The sequence below is a fragment of the Macrobrachium nipponense genome, chromosome 24, assembly GCF_015104395.2.
Source record: "Macrobrachium nipponense isolate FS-2020 chromosome 24, ASM1510439v2, whole genome shotgun sequence".
Classification (NCBI taxonomy): Eukaryota; Metazoa; Arthropoda; class Malacostraca; order Decapoda; family Palaemonidae; genus Macrobrachium; species Macrobrachium nipponense.
The window spans coordinates 54,585,416-54,608,887 of record NC_061091.1 but is presented as its reverse complement, the minus strand read 5'-3'; the positions used below and the strand labels follow the sequence as shown (position 1 = coordinate 54,608,887).

Genomic DNA, 23,472 nt, shown 5'->3' with positions numbered 1-23,472 from the left:
GTGATTAACCTCCAAATGAAGGGGTAGTGAAGAAAAAACCCTGCCTATAACAAAGGTTGGCCTTTGAGTTCTCATTCCAATCCGATGGAGGAGACTGACAATCATTGATTCCCTTCAAACATGCACACAATACAAAATTCAGACAATACACAAGAACAGAATAGAAGTGAATAGAAGTGAAAACAAAGTAAGCAAGAGTTAGACCACAATAAATGATGGCATCATTTTGACTTCATAAAGAAAATTTGAGATAGCAGCATCACTAAGAAGTTAACAATATGGAGTCACACAATAGAGAGACGAGAGGTGCAGAAAATGGGGATATAGGTACTGCCAGGTGTACGGGATGTTTAGCTTAGTGACAGGAATAGTTCAACATGGAAAAAGGCATCTATGATTATAGGGTGAATGAAAAAACAGGAACTGCTTTTGCTCTCTGTTGCAGCTTGAATTAAAAATATCAGTACAAAGGCAAAAAAACAATACACTATGTGTATAAAACTTGAACTCAAGAGCTAAAAGTACTAAATTTACCAGATCCTTTCCATTTGGCTTTTATATGCTTGATGTTAGGAAAGACAGAATCATGCTCCTGCAATCTTCCTAATCAATAACACCTTTACAATCTACCTTCATACTTTAAAACTGAGTTCTGGTCACTTTTCTAATGACTAGTAACCTAGTTACTTCCAGAAAATCATTTTCCATTCCTCTATATCAGGGAGCCTATTGCCATTTTCTTAAAAATTTCTAACAGAATGATTCTTGAATAATATATATGTATCTTCCATTTCAATACAGTATTTAAAATCCACATCATTTTCATTCAGAAGCACAAAGCAAAGCCCCACACTCGGTGGTTTCAATACTGTAAATTAAAATACACTAAAACACCACATAAACCCTGCCACTTCACTTTTGGTCTCTTCCCAACTACACAGTTGTTAAATTTCTTTTCGGTCTTGAATTTTCATCTTATTTAAGAACAAATAATACAAGTGAGCCATACAAGTCTACAAATGTGACTGGATGTTTTCATTAAACTAATTCTTCATAATGATCAAATAATTTTCTGAGATCTGCAATTTCACCATCATCCTTATTATATAGCAGGTTCTCTTTATTTACAAGGTTAGAAGTGTGACAAATAACTATTTCCACAAGTCTGTATTCAATTACTGTACACTTTTTTCTTTTAATAGGAACATCTGATACTCCTTCAAGTCAGGATTAAATGGTGTCATTAACTACATAATTCTTAGTATTTATATATAAGATATATTAAAGGAGATTCATGAGACTAAATACATAAAATAAAATTAAACAGCCTTTTAACCTTAAATCATGTGCTTCAACAAAATGCTCACTATGTGGGCAACATGCAAGATTACGTACCTATATAAAAAATAGTTACATACTCATGGAATGATGCAGGGAATATAAAGTTTCATATTTCAACTAACACTTTTTTCTTAAGTCAAGATGCACAATAATAATAAGTACATCTAATCTTGCTGTTCCTTCACCCAATTATGAAGAACAAATTCCATGGATATCATAAAGATTCCAAACTTTACTATAAAGTTTCACATCCAAGGCTTCAAACTACTGGATGATAACATGTATATTCAATGGTATTTTCTTACCCAAAATATCTGATGAAAATAAAAATAAAGCGCACTGGCAAATAACAAAATCAAGCACTACACAGACCAAACAAACATTTATTCTACTGAAAATAAATAAAAGTGGAAAAAGAAGATAAAAATCAACATAAACAACACATTACCTGACATCTTCAATGAATTTCTCCAACTTCTCAACCAAAGGCAGGTCACTCATTCTGAACAGGGTGGGCTCTTTGTCGTTGTGTCGAATCTCTGCTACTATGGTGTCATCATTATACTGGTGTTGTAGCATTTCCTCTACACAATTATCTATATTTTTACTAGCTGAAAAGTCAAAATGACATACTATATGAAAATCTGAGCAATTACATAAGCAAAATACTTAACTGTACACTATACAAGATCATGTATCCAACATTTTCCCAATAACATTTCCAGGTAGCACTGACAACCTAATTTCAAAATATATTTTTGGAAACAAAAACTTTTCCTTTCAAACCTATTAGTATAGGTATACAATTAGCCCTTTTTGTGATCATAGAAAATGTCAATCATTCTGCAGTATTGCATATGAGTAGGTGGATCCCAAAGTCTCAGGTAGCTATCACAGTCATTGTTCATGCTGCCTGATCCTTGAGCTAAGAAATTTCCAAGGATGGTAGGTGACAACTGCTTTCTAAGTACTAAAATGACTTTGAAAGAAAAAATATATATATTTCTTGCAATATAAACCCACTACTTAAGGGTGTCGGCGGGGTCGGGGGATTAATTTTGAGTGACAGTGTTCAAATTTCCACAGGTGTTACCTCTAGTTTGACCGAAGTTGGACAGAAAATTTCAGGTGAATTGGATGAAAACTTTTCTTTTATCGAATACTTTTCTTTTAAACATGACATTTTTTTTAAGTACATCCCTTTTATTTAACATTCAATTTAAAAAAAAATAATAGCATTAAGTTTAATTCTTATCAAACAAAATGGCAAACTCAAAAATTTAATGTGATGTAAGCTCTTTAAAAAAAAAAATTTTAATGCAATAAAAAAAATACCATAAAATTAAATATTAAATCTTGGTAAAAACATTTTTTTAGAGAAAAAATAAAAATAAATTTGCTGATGTGTTCTCTCACTATCTTTATTCAAATTGCTTTTTAGATTATTAAAATCCTTTCATAAATACGGGAGTTTTCGGAAATTGAATGTAGAAAAATGTATGTTTTGAGAAAAACGCAGTTAAAAGTTTTGCTAACTATTTATTTTGCTTTTAGAAGCATATAAAGTTTCTTGGAAAAGCCTACATGGCACCTGTTCCCCTCTCTTTTATTATTATTCCCTCTAAAAAAAAAGCATTTATCACTTAAAGAAAAAGTTTATATTATTTTTGGGGGGTCTCATCATAGAACGCCATTCTACTCTTGTGCTGCCAAGTTTTTAGGAGGCTAATGAGCCCCTCCTTCATATCCTCCTTTTGATGTTCTTTGCTTCTTTTGCTTTCTTGAATGCATAGTAAACATTCGTTTCCTGGTCTTCTCTTTCATCCAAAGGCTCCTGATAAAACACCGACATCACTTGCTATGTCAGGGACAGCAATTACAGTAGTACCTCGAGATAAAAAATTAATCCGTTCCGGGGCGCCCTTCGTATCATTAGGTTTTCGTATCTTGGACCACATTTTACATGTAAAATGGCTAATCCGTTCCAAGCCCTCCAAAAACACCCCATTAAATTTCATAATAAAGCTAAATTGACCTATAAACAATGAAATACTGCAACAATTTGGACCATTCAATACCTAAATTAAGACTAAAAATGCAAAACCTGTAAATAAAGTGTATATTAGTGTACAAGAAATATTATTACTGTAACGTAAAATGTGGAAGCTTACCTTTCGAGTGAGGCTACGTACATACGTAACTATCCAAGGAAGATTGCTTCTGCCTACGTATCCCAATGTTCCTGTGTGAGCCTTTTCGGGGGGGTGTCTTCTACAAATGATTGCACTTTATAAAAAGCGGCTTTAATTTCTGCAGTTTTTTTTTTATGTATGTACGTACGTACACTTTAAAAAATATACGTACGTACTACAACGTAACTAGTATCCAAGGAAGATTGCTTCTGCCTACGTATACGTACTTTTTCACAATGTTCCTGTGTGAGCCTTTTCGGGGGGTGTCTTCTACAAATGATTGCACTTTATGAAAAGCTGCTTTAATTTCTGCCGTTTCTTTCTTCTTTTTTTTATTTTTAACTTTTTTTTTTAACTTTTTTTACTTTAAGTAGGTTTTTTTTTTTTTTTTTTTTTACAGAATTTCAACTTTTTTTTTTGCACCTCATGACTCTGTTGGCCCTGGTGTCCATCAAACCCTGTTCAACCAAATGCTCTCTCTGCAACTGATTTGGGTACTGAATGTTCGGCTGCTGACCTTCAACATAAACTGAAGTGCCTTGATTATACGTACACTACATACAGTACTGGTATGCATGTTGTAAATGATTGGTCTACACCCTCTGTTCAGCAGGGAGTGGAGATTCTACCAACCTTGCAAAGTTCCAGTTATCCCATGAGAGAGACCTTGATCACTTATCCCATGTGAGAGATCTTGGTCACTTTTTTTTTTAAATAACGTACACATTGACGATCCCGAAAACGAATACCGCATGCGTACTATAACAATGCTGGTACCGAGTGGCGAGCCACGCCACCACGTGTACATAATAGATGCATGATGGGAGGGACGCTGGCCAATAGGAGAGAAGGATTTCATGGCCGCAACTAGCATCAGGAACCAATGGGAGAGCAGGAGGATGGTGGAGAGTCTACTAGTATACTAAGATGGCGGCGCGCGGCGCGATTTTCAAAACTGTTATCCGGGCGAATCTCAGACTTTCAGAAACCTTTCGTATCTTGAAAACTTTTCGTATGTAGAGCCGTAAAATATTTCGTATTGGCTTTCGTATCTCGAGTTTTCCGTAAGTTGAGCCTTTCGTATCTCAGGGTACTACTGTACATCTTGAAAATGCTCATTATCTTCCTCCTCCCCATCCTCATCATCAGATGACTTCAAAACAAAGTCGTCGGAGCCATCATCATCTTGATATATTTGTACAAGGGAATAGTAATAGATTTCACTCAAGAGCTTCGTAATAGGAAGTACTTGGCATCTCCTCAGCACACATGGTTGGTGGCAACATATGAGAAGCCACAACATAAGCTCTGTCTATACTTTTAGCTTCAAGATAAGTTTTGATATTGCGAGAGCTTGCTTCCCTTCGCTTACTAAACTTCTTTTTTGGCATGTTGGTAATATATATATAATACACAATTGATGTCCAAAAGTCCGAGGAAGTGTTGCAATTGATTGAAAATAACAAATACACGATTACATAAAACAAATATAAAAATTCTCTCTCGGAAGAACTGGCTTGCATTACTCAGTCATGGGAAGAGTTGCCATCTCTATCAGGAAAACATATTGTACGGCATATAGAACAAAATGCAATGAAAAGAAATAAAATACTTGAAGAATGAATGCAAATAGATATAGTAAAACCACCCCTAACCAGACCTTTAATTCTCTACTTGGGTGTGGCCTTTAAATTGGCCTTTAAACCATTTAAAAAGCTTTGTATCAATATTATCTTTTGCGTGGCAATGGCCCAGTCCCAGATCTGTGGAAATATGACAATAACTAATTTTTCCGAATTTGAGCCAATATCACCAAAATTACAGGCCTTAAAATTAACCATGAATTTTATCTTAAGCATAAGAACCCACCTCTCTCAATTACATATAGGAGTTGTGTTTGTAAGACAGAAAACCAGAAACTCTTAGGAGATTTGTGCCATTAGGTGCTTTTAGGAGCAATTAAACTAACACGATAACAGCACTTTCCCATTAATAATGATGTAAAAGCAAATGACTTTAGAGTCCATAATACAGATAATAACATAAATAAGACATGGTAAAGCTGGTAAAGCTAAAGTGTATAGAATGGACATTCACTCTCAAAGTAAGAACCACCTGCCCCACTTCTACTCTAGTACAGTACCTAGAAAGTAAAACACCTGAGTTTCACCAATAACACAAGCTTGATAATACCATTAGACATCTCCATGTGCCTGCACTTCAAGGTTAATTAACATAAAGATATTTTTAAAGTTGCACTGGACAAGAGGCTCTGTTCCCATGAAAAGCAACATTCCTGGTTACTTGCCTATTTGAATGTCCCATGAACAAGAAAATTCTGGAGCTCCTTTAGCTCCTTGGTTTTCCAGAGATACAGACAAATTTCTCTGACAAGGCAAAAACTCCCTTTCCCCTTGGTTAAGGTGTACTCGTGAACACGGTAACATCACACTTTTTCGAGTCCGACAAGAATTGGAAAACTACCTTGGCGATAGTTAAGTATTCACATTGAATGTAGAAAAGGTATGTCTCCTACTGTTAGAATTGGAACAACAAACATGATGAATCACAAGTCAGCCATCGGATTTTAATGTTTTCACCAATAAAGTTCAACTCTCTTGGGTTGTTTATATTCCGGTAGTTTGCACTTTGAGGGGCCAGGCCGTGTAACAACCAAAACAAAACCTGATCGCTCCGCACAGGTAAGTAGTTCGACCTCGACCCTGCACGACCCGACCCGACCCGACCCAACCTGACTGGACCCGACCTGATCCTACCCGACCACGTGCGACCTTATCCTCATTCTAGCGCAGAATTCAAACCGTCAGCATGGCGTTTTCCCATCACGTTGAATTTGCCGCTGCAAATCCGGTCACGCAGCTAGATTTAGGGAAATTGTGTAGTGATGAGAGTGAATTGCTTGTGTTTCTCATGAAAAGTGGGCTGTTAGGCGATTTCAGTGGTGTGTGTAAACAGTGTAATCAAGGAACAGTTAGTCTTGTGAAAGATAAAGACCGTTACGTTTGGAGATGTAGTTTAAAGAAATGTAGAAAACGTATCTCAATTAGGCATGGTTCATTCTTTTCTGGGTCACATCTTGACTTCAGTACTTTATTGCACCTAATTCATGGGTGGATTCACGAACTTCTACAAAAATATATGCAAATGACGTTGAAAATCGGTTCAGCACATACAATGGTGGATTAGTACAAATTTTGCCAAGAAGTCTGCATCGAGATTCTGGTGAATGATAATCGTAAAACCGGCGGACCAGGACACATTGTTGAAATAGACAAATCTAAATTTGGCAAACGAAAATTTCACAAGGGCAGACGTGTTGAGGGTTGTTGGGTGCTCGGCGGCATTGATCGTGAAACTAAGGAAACTTTTTCAAGTTGTGACAGATAGATCTGCGGAAACTTTACTTCCAATTTTAATTGAAAATATCCACCCAGATTCTAATGTGATTTCAGATTACTGGAAAGCATATCACACATTGAGCCAGCATTTTAAAGAGCATTGCAATATTAACCATTCATTGCATTTCGTTGACCCAAACGATAAAAGCATCCACACGAACACTAACAAGTCAACGTGGCGAGTACTGAAACGGAATGTTTTACTCAGAAGTGTTACAGTGAAAAGCCTGTGCAACTCGTACTTTTCGATGTACTACATGAAGAAAAGGTATCTTGCTAATGTGGCATGTCCGTTCAAAACTTTTCTGGAGCTTATTAAACAGGCATATCCAGTATCTCAAGTGGAGTCAACGCCGATGAATCTGCGTCATGATTCATGTGAAACGCAAACTGCATGGGAGATCGTGGTTCAGACAAATAATTATGTATTTGAGATGTTGCAACTCAAACAGAAAAGCCAGTGCCCGACACCCATAAACACAAAAGAAGAAGAATAGAATTGCCAGAATTCTCCGACAATTCCAATTTCAAGTAATTCTCCGACAATTCCAATTTCGAGTAAGCTACGTGGGTTTTTTTGTTTTTGTTGTCGATGCCATTTTTTCTTGCCAGAACATACAAGCTTGCCAAGAATCATTAAAAATGTGAATAAGGCGCGCAGCGCCGTTCGACCACACAGAAACTAATTCACGAATTTCCATAATAGGGCCATGAAAACAGTGTTTTCTATTTTCGTCTAGCAGTCATCTTGCTTGTATTCTTCCGCTTTCTAGTCCGAGCTCACCGCCATCTATCAGCAGGTTTTGTTTAGAAAAGTAGTCAAAGGTAGGTAGGGCCCCATAAACTGCAGACGCCCCTTATATTCAAACACAGGAGTTAAACTGTCATACTGTTACGCACAATAGCGGATTTATCAAAGCAATGGCCAACTTGATCCTATACATTAGCTTTTCAAGATAATCCTTATAATTCCACTATTCATGAACCAAGATGTGCCAAGCAATAATCAGTTAATAGAAGTGGTAATAAAGTTCTAAACGCCAAGGTAATCTATATCATGTAAGAAAATTCACAGAAAAAATTTTTGGCTAAAATTGCTTGGGACAGCAACTAAGAAGATATCTTCCCTCTCCATCTACTAGGCCTATCTGATAACAATCATTAGCTGCCATCCCAAAATTATGACAAAGGGCCAGAAATCTCACTTTGCTTTCTGTCGGGAACATTATTAAATATACTTCTCATCCCAAGAATTCAGTCAGTCATAAATGTATATCCTTGTCTATAGTCTTTATTTGACAAGCTATACGTACTATATAAGCAAAAACTGCATATTAAAAAGTTTTAATGTTAAAGAGTAGCTATACTATACTATATGCAAAAATTGTAAACATATCATTCATATCCATTGGTTTTCCACTTAGCCACCCTTCATTTTGAAAGTCTCTATCAAATTAATTATTTGACAGTCGTAAAGAGAATCCTGACTGGGACAGATAATGTATGGGAAAATCCCCTTTTCCTTTCCCAAGGACGGCCGGCGGCGGCGCTCAATTTCTTATCTACTTGATTATACCTTTAATATTTGACTTACCATTAAAAAGGTCATTAAGGGCAACATTAGAACTAATCATTAACCTGTTAAGCGTCAACCAAGTAATAATCGTTTACCGTGATCTACTCGGTAGCGCCTTCAACGGGATATTACGTTCAAGACTTTAACTGTGCTTGTCAAGCAGTCAGTCCTGTAACAATACATTTACTCGTATAGAAAGTGTAGGAACATCATTTGGTAACACTCTCAGTACACGTAAGCTGTAAATGGAAACTTATTTCCAGCCTGGCAACTCTTTTCTGGTGGTCGTTTATGCTAGAAAACTGCCTGGCCCTGGTTTTCTTTCAGTACGCTTCAGGCGTTTATCGAGACAAATTGATTTTAGCGTCTTTCACAATGAATGTCCCAAAGAGGAGGCGTATTTCTTCAGGTGAGATCAATCAAATACTAAATGAGGAGTATGATATTGATGGCCTATTTGATGATGAGAGCCCTAGTTCTGAATCATCCAGTGATGAGGATATATTGAGGGTACAAACTTTTCCGATAGCGGGAATGAAGATGACTTTTCTTTGCCGAGAGATCCCTTTACTTTTGTTGCTGATCCCGGCGTGAAATTTACAGTTACGGATAAAGAGAACCCATTAGAATATTTTGCAAAATATTTTGATGATGAAATCATTGATTACCTCATGAAAGAAACAAACATATTTGCAAATCAGTTTCTAGATGAGAATGTAGAACATTTGTCTGAGAGAGAGAGAGAGAGAGAGAGAGAGAGAGAGAGAGAGAGAGAGAGAGAGAGAGAGAGAGAGAGAGATATTCCTAATGAATGATAAAAATTAAAACAAATGCATCGAACGATTTCTTAACAGCTGAACAACACGGTGAAAGAAACCATAGGTTTAAGCAAAGCTTCTCAGACAAACCCTTTTCATTCACGCAAAGTGAAAGTAACTATCGCCAAAGTAGTTTCCCAATTCTCATATGACTCAAAAGAATGCAACGGTGCCATATTCATGAGTAACCCAGACCAGGGGGAAAAGAAGTTTAGTCTTTGACTGTATAAGAGTGATGAAATGGCAAAGACTATAATGGCTTTCAGTAATGGCCCAAACTTACGCGCAGTTAGGTTCCAGACCCCCTTGCACAAGGGGAAGTTTTGCATAAGTTTGGCACAGTCTCTAAAAATGCTAATAATGCTTACTTCTAGTGTTTTGGCCCTGACCATCCTCCCTAACTATTAAGCTAACTTTTAATTGAAATTAAAGTTACTGTAATTTCATTTAAAAGTTAGTTTAATACATTCCCCTTAAAAAAGAAATAAATAGTTGACATAAAAATAGTTACAGTAATTACAACATGCATACATATACGTACTAACATTATCCCCAATTCATGGGATGCCATCTTTTTCTTCTCTCACAGAGTAAAAGATGTTTTTTAAAATATATCAGAGATGTAATTAAGAGTTGTATTAGCATCGCTCTGTGAAAACTATGCTTTGTTAACCTGAAAGAAAAATGCTGTGCAGCCATCTTCATTGTCATTCATCGTACTGCACAGCTAATATGTACAAAGGTAATCCTTGAAAAGTTCACAAATAATTGAGGAGGTTTATGAAAGTACGTAGGTTTTTAACAAAATCACAAGAAACATGAAGCTACCCAAGACTCTGGGATCCACACACTTGTTAAGTTCTACAAAGTTGTATTGGCTGTCAACCTTTTTCGTCTTTTAAAAAAGAACAAACTCCTGGAAGCAATTTAGTGACCCATAAATGGCTTTCTATATAAGTAATGGGTTAATAGTAAATTTCACTATTATATAATAATAATAAAAAAAAAAAAAAAAAAAAACAGAATCACTTACATTTCTTAGGGTTGTGTACGAGTGTGTGAGCAGCTAAAAGCTTTAAAGAATGGACCTCAAACAAGACAGGGTGGAAGAGTAACTCATTGGTGGTTGGACGCTTACTTTGGTCTGGGTTGAGGCACTTGGTTATGAAATCACGCTGGAGATTATGCTCCAGGGAATGTATAGTTTTTTGCACCTGAAAATATAAATGAAATAACATTAAAGTGCTTATTCAAAATAATAACTGATAAATGTTAAAAATTCACCCGAATTTCCATTTACATTTATTTTTCTACTACTACTACTTCCCTACCACAATCAGTCATAAAAGCAATATCTTAGTTATGAAAATAAATCACAATCAGACAATGTTCCATCTTATGGAACTCTAACTGCATGTAGTCAGATTCATTTTAATCATTCTAGAGTATTTCAAACAAACCACTAAGAGAGACATACTCCAGCAAGGCAGACAGTTTTATGTGAATATAGGCCAAATGGAAACAAATTGAAAAGTAAATGACTGAAATCAAAGTAGCTGGGGTAAAAGCACTAGAAGAAACCCATATGCAATGCACCATTAAATGACTTTCCTATAAGGACCTTTAGGGCACAAAATGGGTGACCCATGTATAAAACAAATTAATAATAATGACAATGTACAGTAAATACTGCCCCTTATACCACTAAAGATTTTCTTGTTATGGTATACAATAATTTTGCACTTAAACTATTCTGTAGCACTTCATATTTGTAATACAGGCAGTTTCCGCCTTAATACGGTTTTGGTCTACTACATTCCGAGGTTATGATGCTTATCAATTATATTAATCAGAAATTATTTCCAGGTTTACGACACATATTCCAGAGTTTACAGCGCTTACGACGACGATCTGATGGAAAAAATATGACTCCCAAAAGGCAAAATTATCAATATTTGAAGGTTTTTTAATGAAAAATGCAATAAAAATGCAGTTTACATAGTTTTTAATACACCCAAAGCATTAAAAGCAAGGTTTTCTTAGGATTTTTGAAGATTTTTGATGATATTTCGGCTTATGACGTGTCTCAGGAACTGAACCCCGTTGAAAACTGGGGACTGCCTGCACTATGTAACATTGCACAGTAGTTGTATTGTGAATGCCACTCAAGCAATGAACACTTCATTTCCCTAACTGCATTTGTTTGCCTACCTAATGAAATAAACTGTCACATATTTAATAACTGAAAAGTACTAAATATATAAAATTGGTTGTTTGAACTTAAATTAATCAACTATTTTCAAACATAAAACTAGAAATACAATAAAATATCCTGTATATTAGAACCAAAAATCTGAATAGGCTATTGAGGCAAAATAATTTATCTTGTGGCAAACTTGAAAGTACCAGTCCTACAAGAGTTCAAAATTTTCAACTCATTGGTCTGGGGAACAGCTTACCAACTATGACAACTTGAAAAAATATTTGCAACTAGCCAAGATGGAAATCAAATGAGGCTGACAGACCTACAGTGCTGTAAACTGGCTTGGTCACAGCTCCTGTTCCCTAACACAATATCTTCTACCGAAAACCAGCACAGTATGGAAAACTTTTAATCAATTTGCATTTTTCATAGCTTACAAACATGAGGTCTTAACAATAGGATAATCTTCTAGCCCCAGCTGGAAACCAGTTAAAAACAATCAATCATTGTAAAGCAAGGAATCTGTGGCATCAGGCAACCCATACATTTACAAGGTAGAAGCTAGTCACCGACCAAGCTTGGGACCTCGTGACGCATCAGACTTTCTTTGACTATCTTGGAGAGTAGCTGCATTGCACTCTCCTTCCTAAGCTGATTGCTTTGTTTGCCCGTTATTTCTTTGCATTTTAGAGTGAGCATGTTTCTGTCCATTACAGTACAGAAACCTTAATGAATATGAAAGGATTTGGCTCAGGTCCTTCTAAATGTTAACTTCTTGAGTTACCTTGAATTTTTTTTTTAATGGATAAGTTCAGTAAAAATATATCTGCCAATATTGAACATGACTGAAAACAATAAGTAAATCAATGCAAAAAATAAATAAATAAATAATACCCTGATACCAAAAACTTCTAGGGAAAAATAAACCAGTGCAGTATTTACACAACGTGTATACTGTACACGTACAATATTTGATTATGTAAAACATATACTATGCTATCAAACTTAACTCTTTACAGCACCATACTACAAACACAATAAAAAAAACTCAAAAGTATGAATACAAATTATTATCAAAATGTAAAAAACTGTGTATGTAAGAAGTTGACATAATTTTTGCATGACCCTACCTAGAGGGTAAAAAGGGGTATTGACATAATATTTATGTGACCCTTTCCAGTGGGTGATAAAGGGTGCTGTAAGCTGTAGAGACCCTGTACTGAACAGACTGTATTCCAGTTTCAATACCTAGAAATCTGGCTATGAGAAATAAATGTAGGCACTTTGAATAGAAAAAACATAAACAATATTAAATATTAAACACCTGGTGTCATATCCACTACCTCAATTTTCCAAAGTAACCATTTAATGTTATAATTATGTATAAGAAAACTGATGGAACCTGAACTAACTTTAACCGAAGCTAAGAACAAATTGAATAGCTGACTTCTTACCTGTTCTTGCGTGACGACATTGCCAGAGTCACCGTTGCCAGGTATTTCCAGAGCAGCCATCTCTAACGCTGCCATTCCAAATGAGTATATATCCACTGCTTGAGTGACAGGAGAGGGGTCTAAAGAAGAGAAAGAAATATTTTTCTTCATCACAGATTATCATTCTTATTATAAAATTCAAGTCCCTGTTATTCTTCAAAATACGACCAATCACATGAAAAGTATCAAAAACAATTATTGCAAATAGAATCTTCAAGTTTCAAATTGTCTGACATACCAAACTATCTAGGTTAAGGTATCACAGTTTCAAGACAAGAATGGAAACAATACGAAGATGCTACACAGTTTAAAATACCACCCATAATGAACAAGAATAAAACATGATAATGAAGAACAAATGGACAGCACGGAACTAGATAAACATTCTTGAGCATCACATTACCAAAGACAGTAAAGGCAAACAGCAAGCAAGAGCTACTTTGATATCAAAATCAGCAATTTCTTCCAATCATATTTCCTCAAAAATAAAAAATAATAAAGACACTTACTTCCATATTCAGGAGCAATGAAGTGCATATTCTTCATATCATCCCGAAATGTTTTCACATGAGAGTGTATCTGGTCGGGAGCCACTGTAAAACAGAGCTTGCATCAATAAAGTTCTTCAAGAGTGACTTGGTAAGTGCCACCCTCAGTAACCAATGAGCTGTGGATGAATGTTCTATGCTGGTCTATCTTACAAAAACTTTCTGATGGACCCTACTTATGCCTAAGAGAAAAGACCAGAGAGTCTTTGTAAAAGGGTCCAAGTCACAGATTGTGTTGGGCATCCCTCAGCTCACTGTCCCCAATCGCCAACCCCCTTGTTCAGAACCATGTCCACGGTCCCCTGGTTAGTCCCACGTGAACATCACTCTGAACAAACAGGCTAACGATAAAACAGCAATACAAATCTGCACAAATGCTGCTTTGGAGTATTTTTAAGAAGCATACACACTGGTCAAAAACATGACTGAAATGAACAAGCCAAAAGATGAAAGAACACAAACTTCTTCCAAGGCAGAAGGTGTGAAAAATCATCTCAAAGGCTCCACTCACTCATGTAAGATCCTTCACAGTTAATAACACGCAAAACTAAGGGTGGACAACTAACTACAAGTCACTTTGTTGAATGTAGCAACAGCCTTACTACTTACACCTTAAACTACATTAACCAGAAGTAGTTGGTAAATAACTTTACCTGAGCCAATCTTGACGAGGCCGTTGTGCTGAATAAATATGGTGTCCGTAGTTAGGTTTCCATGGATGATGGGAGGAGTACACGAATGCAAGTAACTGTAAAAGATGAATAATAGGTGACAAGTCCCCCCCAGGTAGGCTTCATTGTACGGGTAAGAGACCCCCCAACAGCCTTTCCTGGGAGACAAGAAATGGCCTCACTCACTCACAGTCCTTTACCATTCCACATCACACCATATACCTCTTGTCTGGCCATATTTTAAGAGCTAGAGGCAGGGAACGCTCCTCTGGCAATGAGACTTAGCACTCTGGCCAGTCAAATAGCCTGGGTTAAGAAGAGGCATAAAATGTGAGGTGGCATTGAGAGGACCCACAATATATGTGAGTGAGTGTGCACACATTGCCTTCCTTACACATACCCGTACAACAGCATAACATTAGAGAGGTGCACTGGATCACCAGTACCCCAGCATATCAGCCCGTTAGCGCCATCCCTTCACCAGCACCTTGGGGCCACACAACTGGAGAAAACTTAAGGAGGAAAACTCAAACGGGGGGTTAATAACACAAGGGAATGTCTTAGTGAATGTTGAAGCTTTTCTTTTGTCACTACTATTCTCAACGATAACAAGAGAGAACTTAATGATATTGTCAAATAATGACACAAAACACAAGTACTGTACTCATGGTTATCATCATTACAGAAATGCATATATATAGTGCATGTGATTCCAATACTTTACTAGGAGGAAACCCACCTGAAAAGGTCGCACTCACAAAAATATCCAATAAGTTCTACTCTTTGGGCATGTTGAGGACCTCGTATAAACTTGCAGCCTCACTTGGACATTGACCTATATCCTAAGAAAAATTTGCTAAAGCAAAAGAAAGATTTTAAACAACAACACACCTTAGGGCATTGAGAATTTGTGTGCACCAACGTTTCCATGACTGAAGGGGTAACTTCTTTGTGTTCTTCTTGGTTAGCTTCAGAAACTTCTTCAGGGATCCCGACGACATGTACTCCGTGATGAAGACCACCTATAAACAGTAAAAGGTTAGTTTAGATAGAAACTGTAACATGTGCAGCCAACCAATTTTGGGCTTTAAAAATAACAATAATAATAGAAATTAAAAAGAGACAGATAAACAGGAAAGAAATAAAGCTTACATTGGGAGAACAAACAACTAACTTCAGAAAAGGATTCTATCCTTATTTCTAATATGAGAATGAAGCAAAGTACAAAACTGGATCTGAAATGAAGATGCAAACATGGAGAAAGAAGGAAAAGTCTCATTGAACACTTACTCTAGGTTTATCGTTTTTGCTGTCAATCCAGTACTTGTGGAGCTTGACGATGTTGGGATGATCCAGCTGAGTAAGGCTGTCGAACACCGAACGGATCTTTTCCTCTTGATCTCTCAAGTTGCGACGTTCACTGAACCGCACCTGGAAAGACCAACCACCGTCAAATGAACGGAAGAAATGCATGGGCCACGTGCAATAAACACATCTCTCTCACTGAAAGCCATTTGCTTATGATATGAATCACTAACGAAACAACTACTCATCTTATCATACCCAATTGTGGAAGAATATTTATTATTCAGTGAGCAATAAGATCATTCAATTGTTCAGGGCAAATAATGTGACTTATAAACCATCGTCGCATCATGTTTTCGTTGTTTGGTTTTCAGAAGCACATCAATATCGCATGAACGAGCCAGAAACAAGAGCCAGACCACGGACAAACTCTGTCACGCAGAGGTCTATGGTAGCGTAACGTGGCGTCACCATAACCTAAAAATATACAGCAGCCGAGAAACGAATTGAACACAAGTCAAGAGAAAGATACGACATCGATACGTGGGACAAATAAAAACAACAATCTGTGCATACTCTTCAATATAAAATATCAACACTCAAAAGAGAAATAACGATCGCTGATGTGAATACATATTTACAAATGCAATCATGAGTGTGTGTTTAGGTAAGAATATACACGTGAAAAAGGCCGCGTTTTGCGTTGCGTGCGAGTTTGATTGTCTTAAGAGTTGAAGCATGTCAAAAGAATATTAGCGGGGTTATCACATAAGCGATGCCGAATGTACAAACAACTTGGTATACAGGTAAACAAAGGTTTGATCCACTTATAGGTAGTCAGACTATAAGCATAAAAACGAAGCATCATTTGTTACCGTTATTCATGTCAATACAATGAGATCAAATTGAAGAGGCTGCACACTCTTCGCCCGCCCGTTTTCGTTAAGACGTAAAGGGAAACGTGTAGGTTGGTCATTAATGACGGCTTCATATTAATATTATATAATTATATAATAATCTAAGAGAATAAACTCTTCCCCGTTAGTCATGAACAGTCTAAAACATTAATTTCTGAATGAATGTAAGATATCACGAAACAAGCAATACATTACGGAGACGAAATAACACTAATATACTTTAATGAAAAAAGGTCTAGTGCAACAGAATAACGTTCTAGATGGAAGCAGACTCATCAGTATGTACTATACACATAAGGCTAGACGAATGATCGTTCTGGGTTTCAGAAAGGAGGAAGGGTAATAAGGAGTTACTGGGCTTCAAGTTTTCTACATTTGTTGAGGTAATGTGTTATAATTTCATGGAATACATTGAACTCGTATCTAGGAAAACGCTCCACAACATAAACAAAAGGAATTTTGAGTGATTTCTCATAATTATTTTAAGATAACATAAAAAGAAGCATTGTCTGTTGTTACGTTATGAAAACCAAAGAATGATTAGAGATTTCCCATCGAAGGGAAAACTATTTCAGGATCTCTACTAACATCAGCTAATGTGAGAAACACCACTCCACTCAGCAAAAAGAAAATGGGAACGTTCAATGAAGACCAATATGTGACGCTGGGTGAAACCGAGGAAGAATGAACGAACGAACACACGTCCAGTGTCAGCCGCTGGTGTAATAAAGATGGAAGTAACGTGTCTCTCTCCCCCACCTCCTCTCTCTCTCTCTCTCTCTCTCCTCTCTCTCTCTCTCTCTCCTCTCTCTCTCTCTCTCTCACTCACACACACAGAATAACAATTGCAACTCAATAAAGGGTACCTAAAAGCAGTAACAAATAGTTTAAAGTTAATACAATAATGACAAGCGAGAGATTCTCTCTCTCTCTCTCTCTCTCTCTCTCTCTCTCTCTCTCTCTCTCTCTCTCTCACACACACACACACACAATCAAAGCCCATCTAAAGACGGCAAGTAATAGAAATGTCTCTAGTACAACTCCCATTCTCCAGCCTTACGAACCTCAAACCTCAATCATAAAATAAACTTTTTCCTCTAAGAGAGAGAGAGAGAGAGAGAGAGAGAGAGAGAGAGAGAGAGAGAGAGAGAGAGAGAGAGAGAGAGAGAAACTCTATAAAGATTATCTAGTCTCCATAGATATCTATATTTGGGACCAAATCTCTCTCAGCTGACTGACCTACCACCTCTGCATGTTTTGTCCTTTTCAGTCAAGACTCTCGAACTCTAGCTGACACACACACACACACACACACACACACACACACACACACACACACACACACACACACGATAGCGAGGGAGCAGGGAGGAGGAGGAGGAGGATCCAGGTCCCAAGACTAGGACACAAAGCCACCCAAATTCTAAACGCATGACAATATTCCGTCCCATATAAGGTAGAGCACAGTGAGGAAATGGAGAAGAGGAGAAAAAGTTCAAAAGGCAAGAATGTGGTCAGAGGGAAGAGCTAACACACCAAGAATTCTCGTACGTACGTACGCCTCCATACACTCTTGACCCCCTTTCTTCTTTGATTGCTATACTCATACCGATTACTCTGAAATAAGGTCCTAGTTGTCTTTGCAATCACACTCAACTTTGTCATGAAATCACAGTGATGAACCTGCTCAACATGGAATTGAAGAGAAAGATACCTGGTAATACTACCTAATACTTTTCACAATCTATTAATTTTTCCCATTTTTACCTTCATATTTCAACACGGCTGCAATAAAATCATTCATAGGAAACATACAAAACTCTTGGCACGGCATCATGGTACAAACAGGTTGCAGATTCCAACTTCAGAGGAAATGTATCCGTTTCGTAGCCGTGTCGTTACAGAGAGCTGGCAGTGCAATGAAATGTAGCATTTAAGTGACAGTAATGATAACTACCCCTGAAATATAAAAGCATAACTTTCAGCATTCACTAAATACTGTAAGCTATAAAGAGAAGACTTACATGAGCCTGAAGTCTAACCCACAAGCACGTGACATGGGAAAAAGGACAGAGTTCTCCCCAAAAAGTGGGGTAGTAAGTCAATTTTCAAATATATGGTGTAAATATTTCAAGTTACAAATAAAATACCGAAGCCTTGTGATACAACTATCCTTTGTTTATTTACCATACTGTTTCCTATCCAATCATCATCAGAATCTTGGCACAAGTCTATCCCTATGTATACCTTAAATGCCTCCTTCTATACACTTTAATATTGTATTACATGATCTACAACACTTTGGGATACTATCCGAATGTGACAGCTGATAAAATATCTAAAGCTTCCTCACAGTCGTGCACACATGGCAGAAACTAAATTAAAACACTATTTACAAAGTATATTAATATTGACGTTATAAAAAATACAATAAGAATTTAGGAATCAAAAGCTCCTGCAAAGAATTTCGAAACTTACAATATCACACACACACACAAAGGAGAGAGAGAGAGAGAGAGAGAGAGAGAGAGAGAGAGAGAGAGAGAGAGAGAGACTGCTGTTAAAACTAGGATGAGAGCCTAAAAGGGTTACTACATAATATACACACAGCCTCAGGCAAGAGCTACTTATAGTAAGTACCGAAAAATCCACTTTCGGATCCCTTCCACGTTTAGCTACTTAAGTTAACAAGTCTATTTTGAGGAAATTACTTGCAATTAGTGCAGTGCCACGAATGTGAACCAGATTCCAATACACCACCACTTACATCTAAAAATAATTATATATATATATATATATATATATATATATATTATATATATAATATATATATATAGACCTATATACATACATACATCATAATAATATAATATATGCTAAAAAATCACAGTAGTAAGTAGTTGCACGTGACTTCATTAAATAAGCGAATACCACAGAAAATGATAAGTCAGAATCCAAGCTCTTTCGTCTTTACTAAGACAAAGTCAAGGAGCGAATGAAATACAATTGGAGGGAAAGGTCTCAGGTATACAACAAGATCAAGAATACCAGATGGTTAATTGTCAAAAGGGTAAAATTTAAAAGAGATAATCCATGATCATCGGATATCACACGGTTAGGGTCAAATCTGTTTAGGTTTGTGACCGTGTGATATCCGATAATCCAGGATTATCTCTTTTAATTTTTACCCTTTTGACAATTAATCATCTGGTATTCTTGATCTTGTTGTGTACCCGAGACCTTTCTCTCCAATTGTATTTCATTCGCTCCTTGACAATGTCTTAGTAAAGACGAAAGCGCTTGGATTTCTGACTATAATTTTCCTGTGGTATTCGCTATATATATATATATATATATATATATATATATTATATATATATATATATATATAGCAACAAATGTTTAATATCCAATTTGCCCTACCCGGGAAATACCATATGTTTATACATGTTCCGAAGAGGAATTATAATTGATATATGTGGTTCGTCATCTTATGAGCAGCTCGAACCACTGAACACGACAACCAACGACATTCAGTGACCCTCATGGCCACCTGGCTATCATCGCCGGGTGGCATATCTCTGAAGTCTGGAAGAAAATAAACTTCTCGGATTAGAACCAACCAGAGCGTGATTTGGAGAGGTGACGTCGTGAGACTCCGCCCTCCTAGTATCTGCACAACAAAACCTGTGCAGAGCCTAGGTTGTAATAGATATGGTAAATTTGTACTTTTGGACTTATCTGTGCTAAAATGTAAATTTTGTGTTTTCTGCTATATTTTTCTTTGATTAGAAGGAATGAATTTGCAACTCATTTCCGTTGGATATTATTAACAGATATGACTTTTTTTTCTTGCTTATTTCAACATAGAATTACCCTATCCTAACCCAACCCAACCGCGTAACCTACAATAAACATCTATATATCCTGTCTCACACCATGTATACTTCCGAACATGACTTTTACCATCTGTATTCTAGCCTAACCTGACTTTAAATAGGTAAATTAAAAAATCATTGAGTCAAAATACAAAACAATCATAGAAAATATATATATGTATATAAGCAGCAAAGAACAAATCAACTTGCAGTTGATTTGTGCATGCTGAATGGTGCAATGATTCCAATGAAAATTCAAATAAAGTAACAAAAATCTTAACTTTCAGCCTATATTGGTCTACTTCTTGTACTAAATTCCTCCATGTCTAGGAGGCCCATATGAATAGTTAAGTGATTTCAAGGGGTGAAGTATTATGTAATGAAGCAGCTGATTGCCAGAAAAGTAAAGGAAAGTTCTTTTTTCTGCGTGTTTTTCATTGCGCAATGTTGCCAGCCATATGCCTTGCGTATCTCAGTACCTTTTTAATAACTATATTTACCAATATTATAACCTATTATATAAGATTATATTTTCTAAACCGGTGCGTCTGGATGAATTATGTAATGAAGAGCATGATGGTTATGGATGGAGGCTTTGCATTTACAACGAAGCCTCTTAGTCGTATAAGGTATTTTTCATTTGTTAATCTATTTAATTCTTTTTTTTCTTTTCTTCCACATCTGATTTATGGTCTCTTTTTCTTTTATTTCATTATGTTCTTCTTTAAATAGGGATTTTCAAATAATATCTCTTATTTTCTTCATATGATTGCTGAAGGTCAATTATTCTAATTCGTTCTTCCCTTTAAGCAAAACAATATAATAGAAAATGAAATATATCCTCCTTTATATTTACACAAAAAGGACAAAGGGTGTTCCGATTCTGGTGTCTCTTTATTATATTTAGCTTATGAGTTGGTTCTTTCTCTAAAGAGAAGTATCGAAGCAGAGGTGTTATCATAAATTTCTTCTTCTTTTATTTCACTTTCCACTTCTTGTATGTATTTATATGGTCACTTTATTTTCCATGTCCTCTTTCCATTTTACTGTGCCCCAGATTTTGGTTTTGTGCTTAATTCCTGTTTTGGAATTTTTCGCAATTTTCCACCATTTTCTTTCCTTTTCTTTCGCATATCTATAATTATTTTCTTCAATAAATCTTTTCTTCCATTTATAGTATTATTTATATAACTTAGCTTTCTACTCATAATTCTGCTTTTCATGAAAGATGCTCCTATCTCTCCCCTTAATGGGGCTACTGCTGTACTTCTACAGCTCCTAATATTTTTCTATAAACCCCATTCTCATTCTTTGCAAGTTTTCTATTTCTGTATATGTTATGTAAATTAACTATATTAGCCCCATATTAGACAGCTGGTAGAGCTATATTTTTCCAGTAAGTTTTACCTACAACTTTTCTCTATCACCGAGTAGGTTAGGTTGGCTAATTTCTGTGCTTTGTCCATCATTTCCCTTTTCTGTAGCTTAAATAAATGTGTAGTATCGTTTATCTTTATTCCTAAATATGTTATATTATCCCGCACTTTTAAATCCTCAATCTCTTCAGGTGTTTCCTTCATATTAAAAATAATGATGCTTCTTTTCTCTTTATTTGTGACTAGGAAACATTTTTATCCTATATTTATTAAAATTTTCTTTTTCTTTGCACCTTCTATATTTCCTGCTAATAATAACCCATCATCAGCGAAGAATAGCGTCCTTATCTTGCTTAATTCATTTTCGAATCCTGGCCCTTCTTCCTCCATTTTCATAATTATTAAATATGTCATTAATTTCAAATGATGTTGAACCTGTGCACCCATACCTGATTCCACTGGTTGTTCCATTTCCTGTTCAACTCCCTCCCCTGGGCCTATAAAAGAAAAAGATAGCTCTTCTGCATGTTTTTCATTAAGCAATGTTGCCATATGACCTGTGTATCTCAGGACCTTTTTATGGTACATAAGCGCCACGGTAAATATTAGCAGGTACTACATATTTGAGACATATTTTCTGTATACATGTAAAATAACTATATTTACCAATATTATAATGTATTATATAAGATTATATTTTCAAAACTGGTTCTTTTGCACGAATTAAGACAAGTGTTTAAGTGGTAACACTGGGAGGGCGGAGTCTCCCGACGTCACCTCTCCAAATCACGCTCTGATTGGTTCTAATATCTGGGAGGTTTATTTTCTTCCAGACTTCAGGAATATGCCGCCGGCATGGCGTCACTGAACGTCGCTGATTCTCGTGTTCGGCGGTTCGAGGTCACAAGATGACGAACCACTAATCAATTATGATTCCACTTTGGTATATAATATACGTACGCATAAATAATACATATACACACACACATTATTTCAGAATTAGAGCGAATTGGATATGAAACAGCTTAATGTTTGTGTATATAAAATCACGGTGATGTGGTATGTGTGTATGGGTAAATACCGTTAAGAGCAAAAATAATACATCGAAAGAGAAGTGAAACTGGGTCGTGATAATGAGTGCGTCTATTGGGACGAAAAGGGAAAATAAACGAAAAAATAGCCAAATAAAACCGCCTGGAAATAGAGAGAGGTTTCAACATTACACAATGAGGGACAAAGAAAGGAACCGGGGTAAAAAAAAGGAAATAACCAATAAAAAAGGGAAAGGATGGGTGAGGACTTTATAACAAAGTCGACACAAACCTCTGAATAGAGACACATAGAAGTAAATACACAAATGCATATATCACATAAATCAAGATACTAACCTGCACCTACATCCACGGCAATGACAAGAGAGAAAAACAAGACGAAAAAGATGAGAAAATATTTAAGGGAAAAAAATAAGCCTTAGATTAAACATTATTACTATTGTTATATTTTATAGAGATGCCTTAATACTAAATTAAAGTGATGCTTCTATTAAAAGGTTACGACTAATTATCAGCACTTACTAGCAAACAGCCGAAGATGATATAGCAGGCAAGCTGGATGCTACCGGATTTCCATTTCTTAAGTTTATTATGAATTTCTTTCTCATTTTCTCACTGTGCACGCATACTGACACACAAACACACACGCAAACATACATACATACAAGTGTGTGTGTGTGTGT

The 23,472-nt window shown here is 36.3% G+C and overlaps 1 protein-coding gene across 1 annotated transcript in view; it reads right to left on the bottom strand.

The window, feature by feature from the left end:
• Positions 1–23,472, bottom strand: part of LOC135205642 (nuclear receptor-binding protein homolog) — a 298,716-nt gene that overhangs the window by 99,621 nt on the left and 175,623 nt on the right. Inside the window, exons 3-9 of the mRNA XM_064236458.1 lie at positions 15,552–15,692; positions 15,153–15,283; positions 14,244–14,338; positions 13,552–13,635; positions 13,004–13,122; positions 10,380–10,560; positions 1,790–1,952 (exon numbers count right to left, since the gene is read on the bottom strand). Coding sequence (XP_064092528.1) covers positions 1,790–1,952; positions 10,380–10,560; positions 13,004–13,122; positions 13,552–13,635; positions 14,244–14,338; positions 15,153–15,283; positions 15,552–15,692 — 914 coding nt within the window. The remainder of the gene's footprint in view (positions 1–1,789; positions 1,953–10,379; positions 10,561–13,003; positions 13,123–13,551; positions 13,636–14,243; positions 14,339–15,152; positions 15,284–15,551; positions 15,693–23,472) is intronic.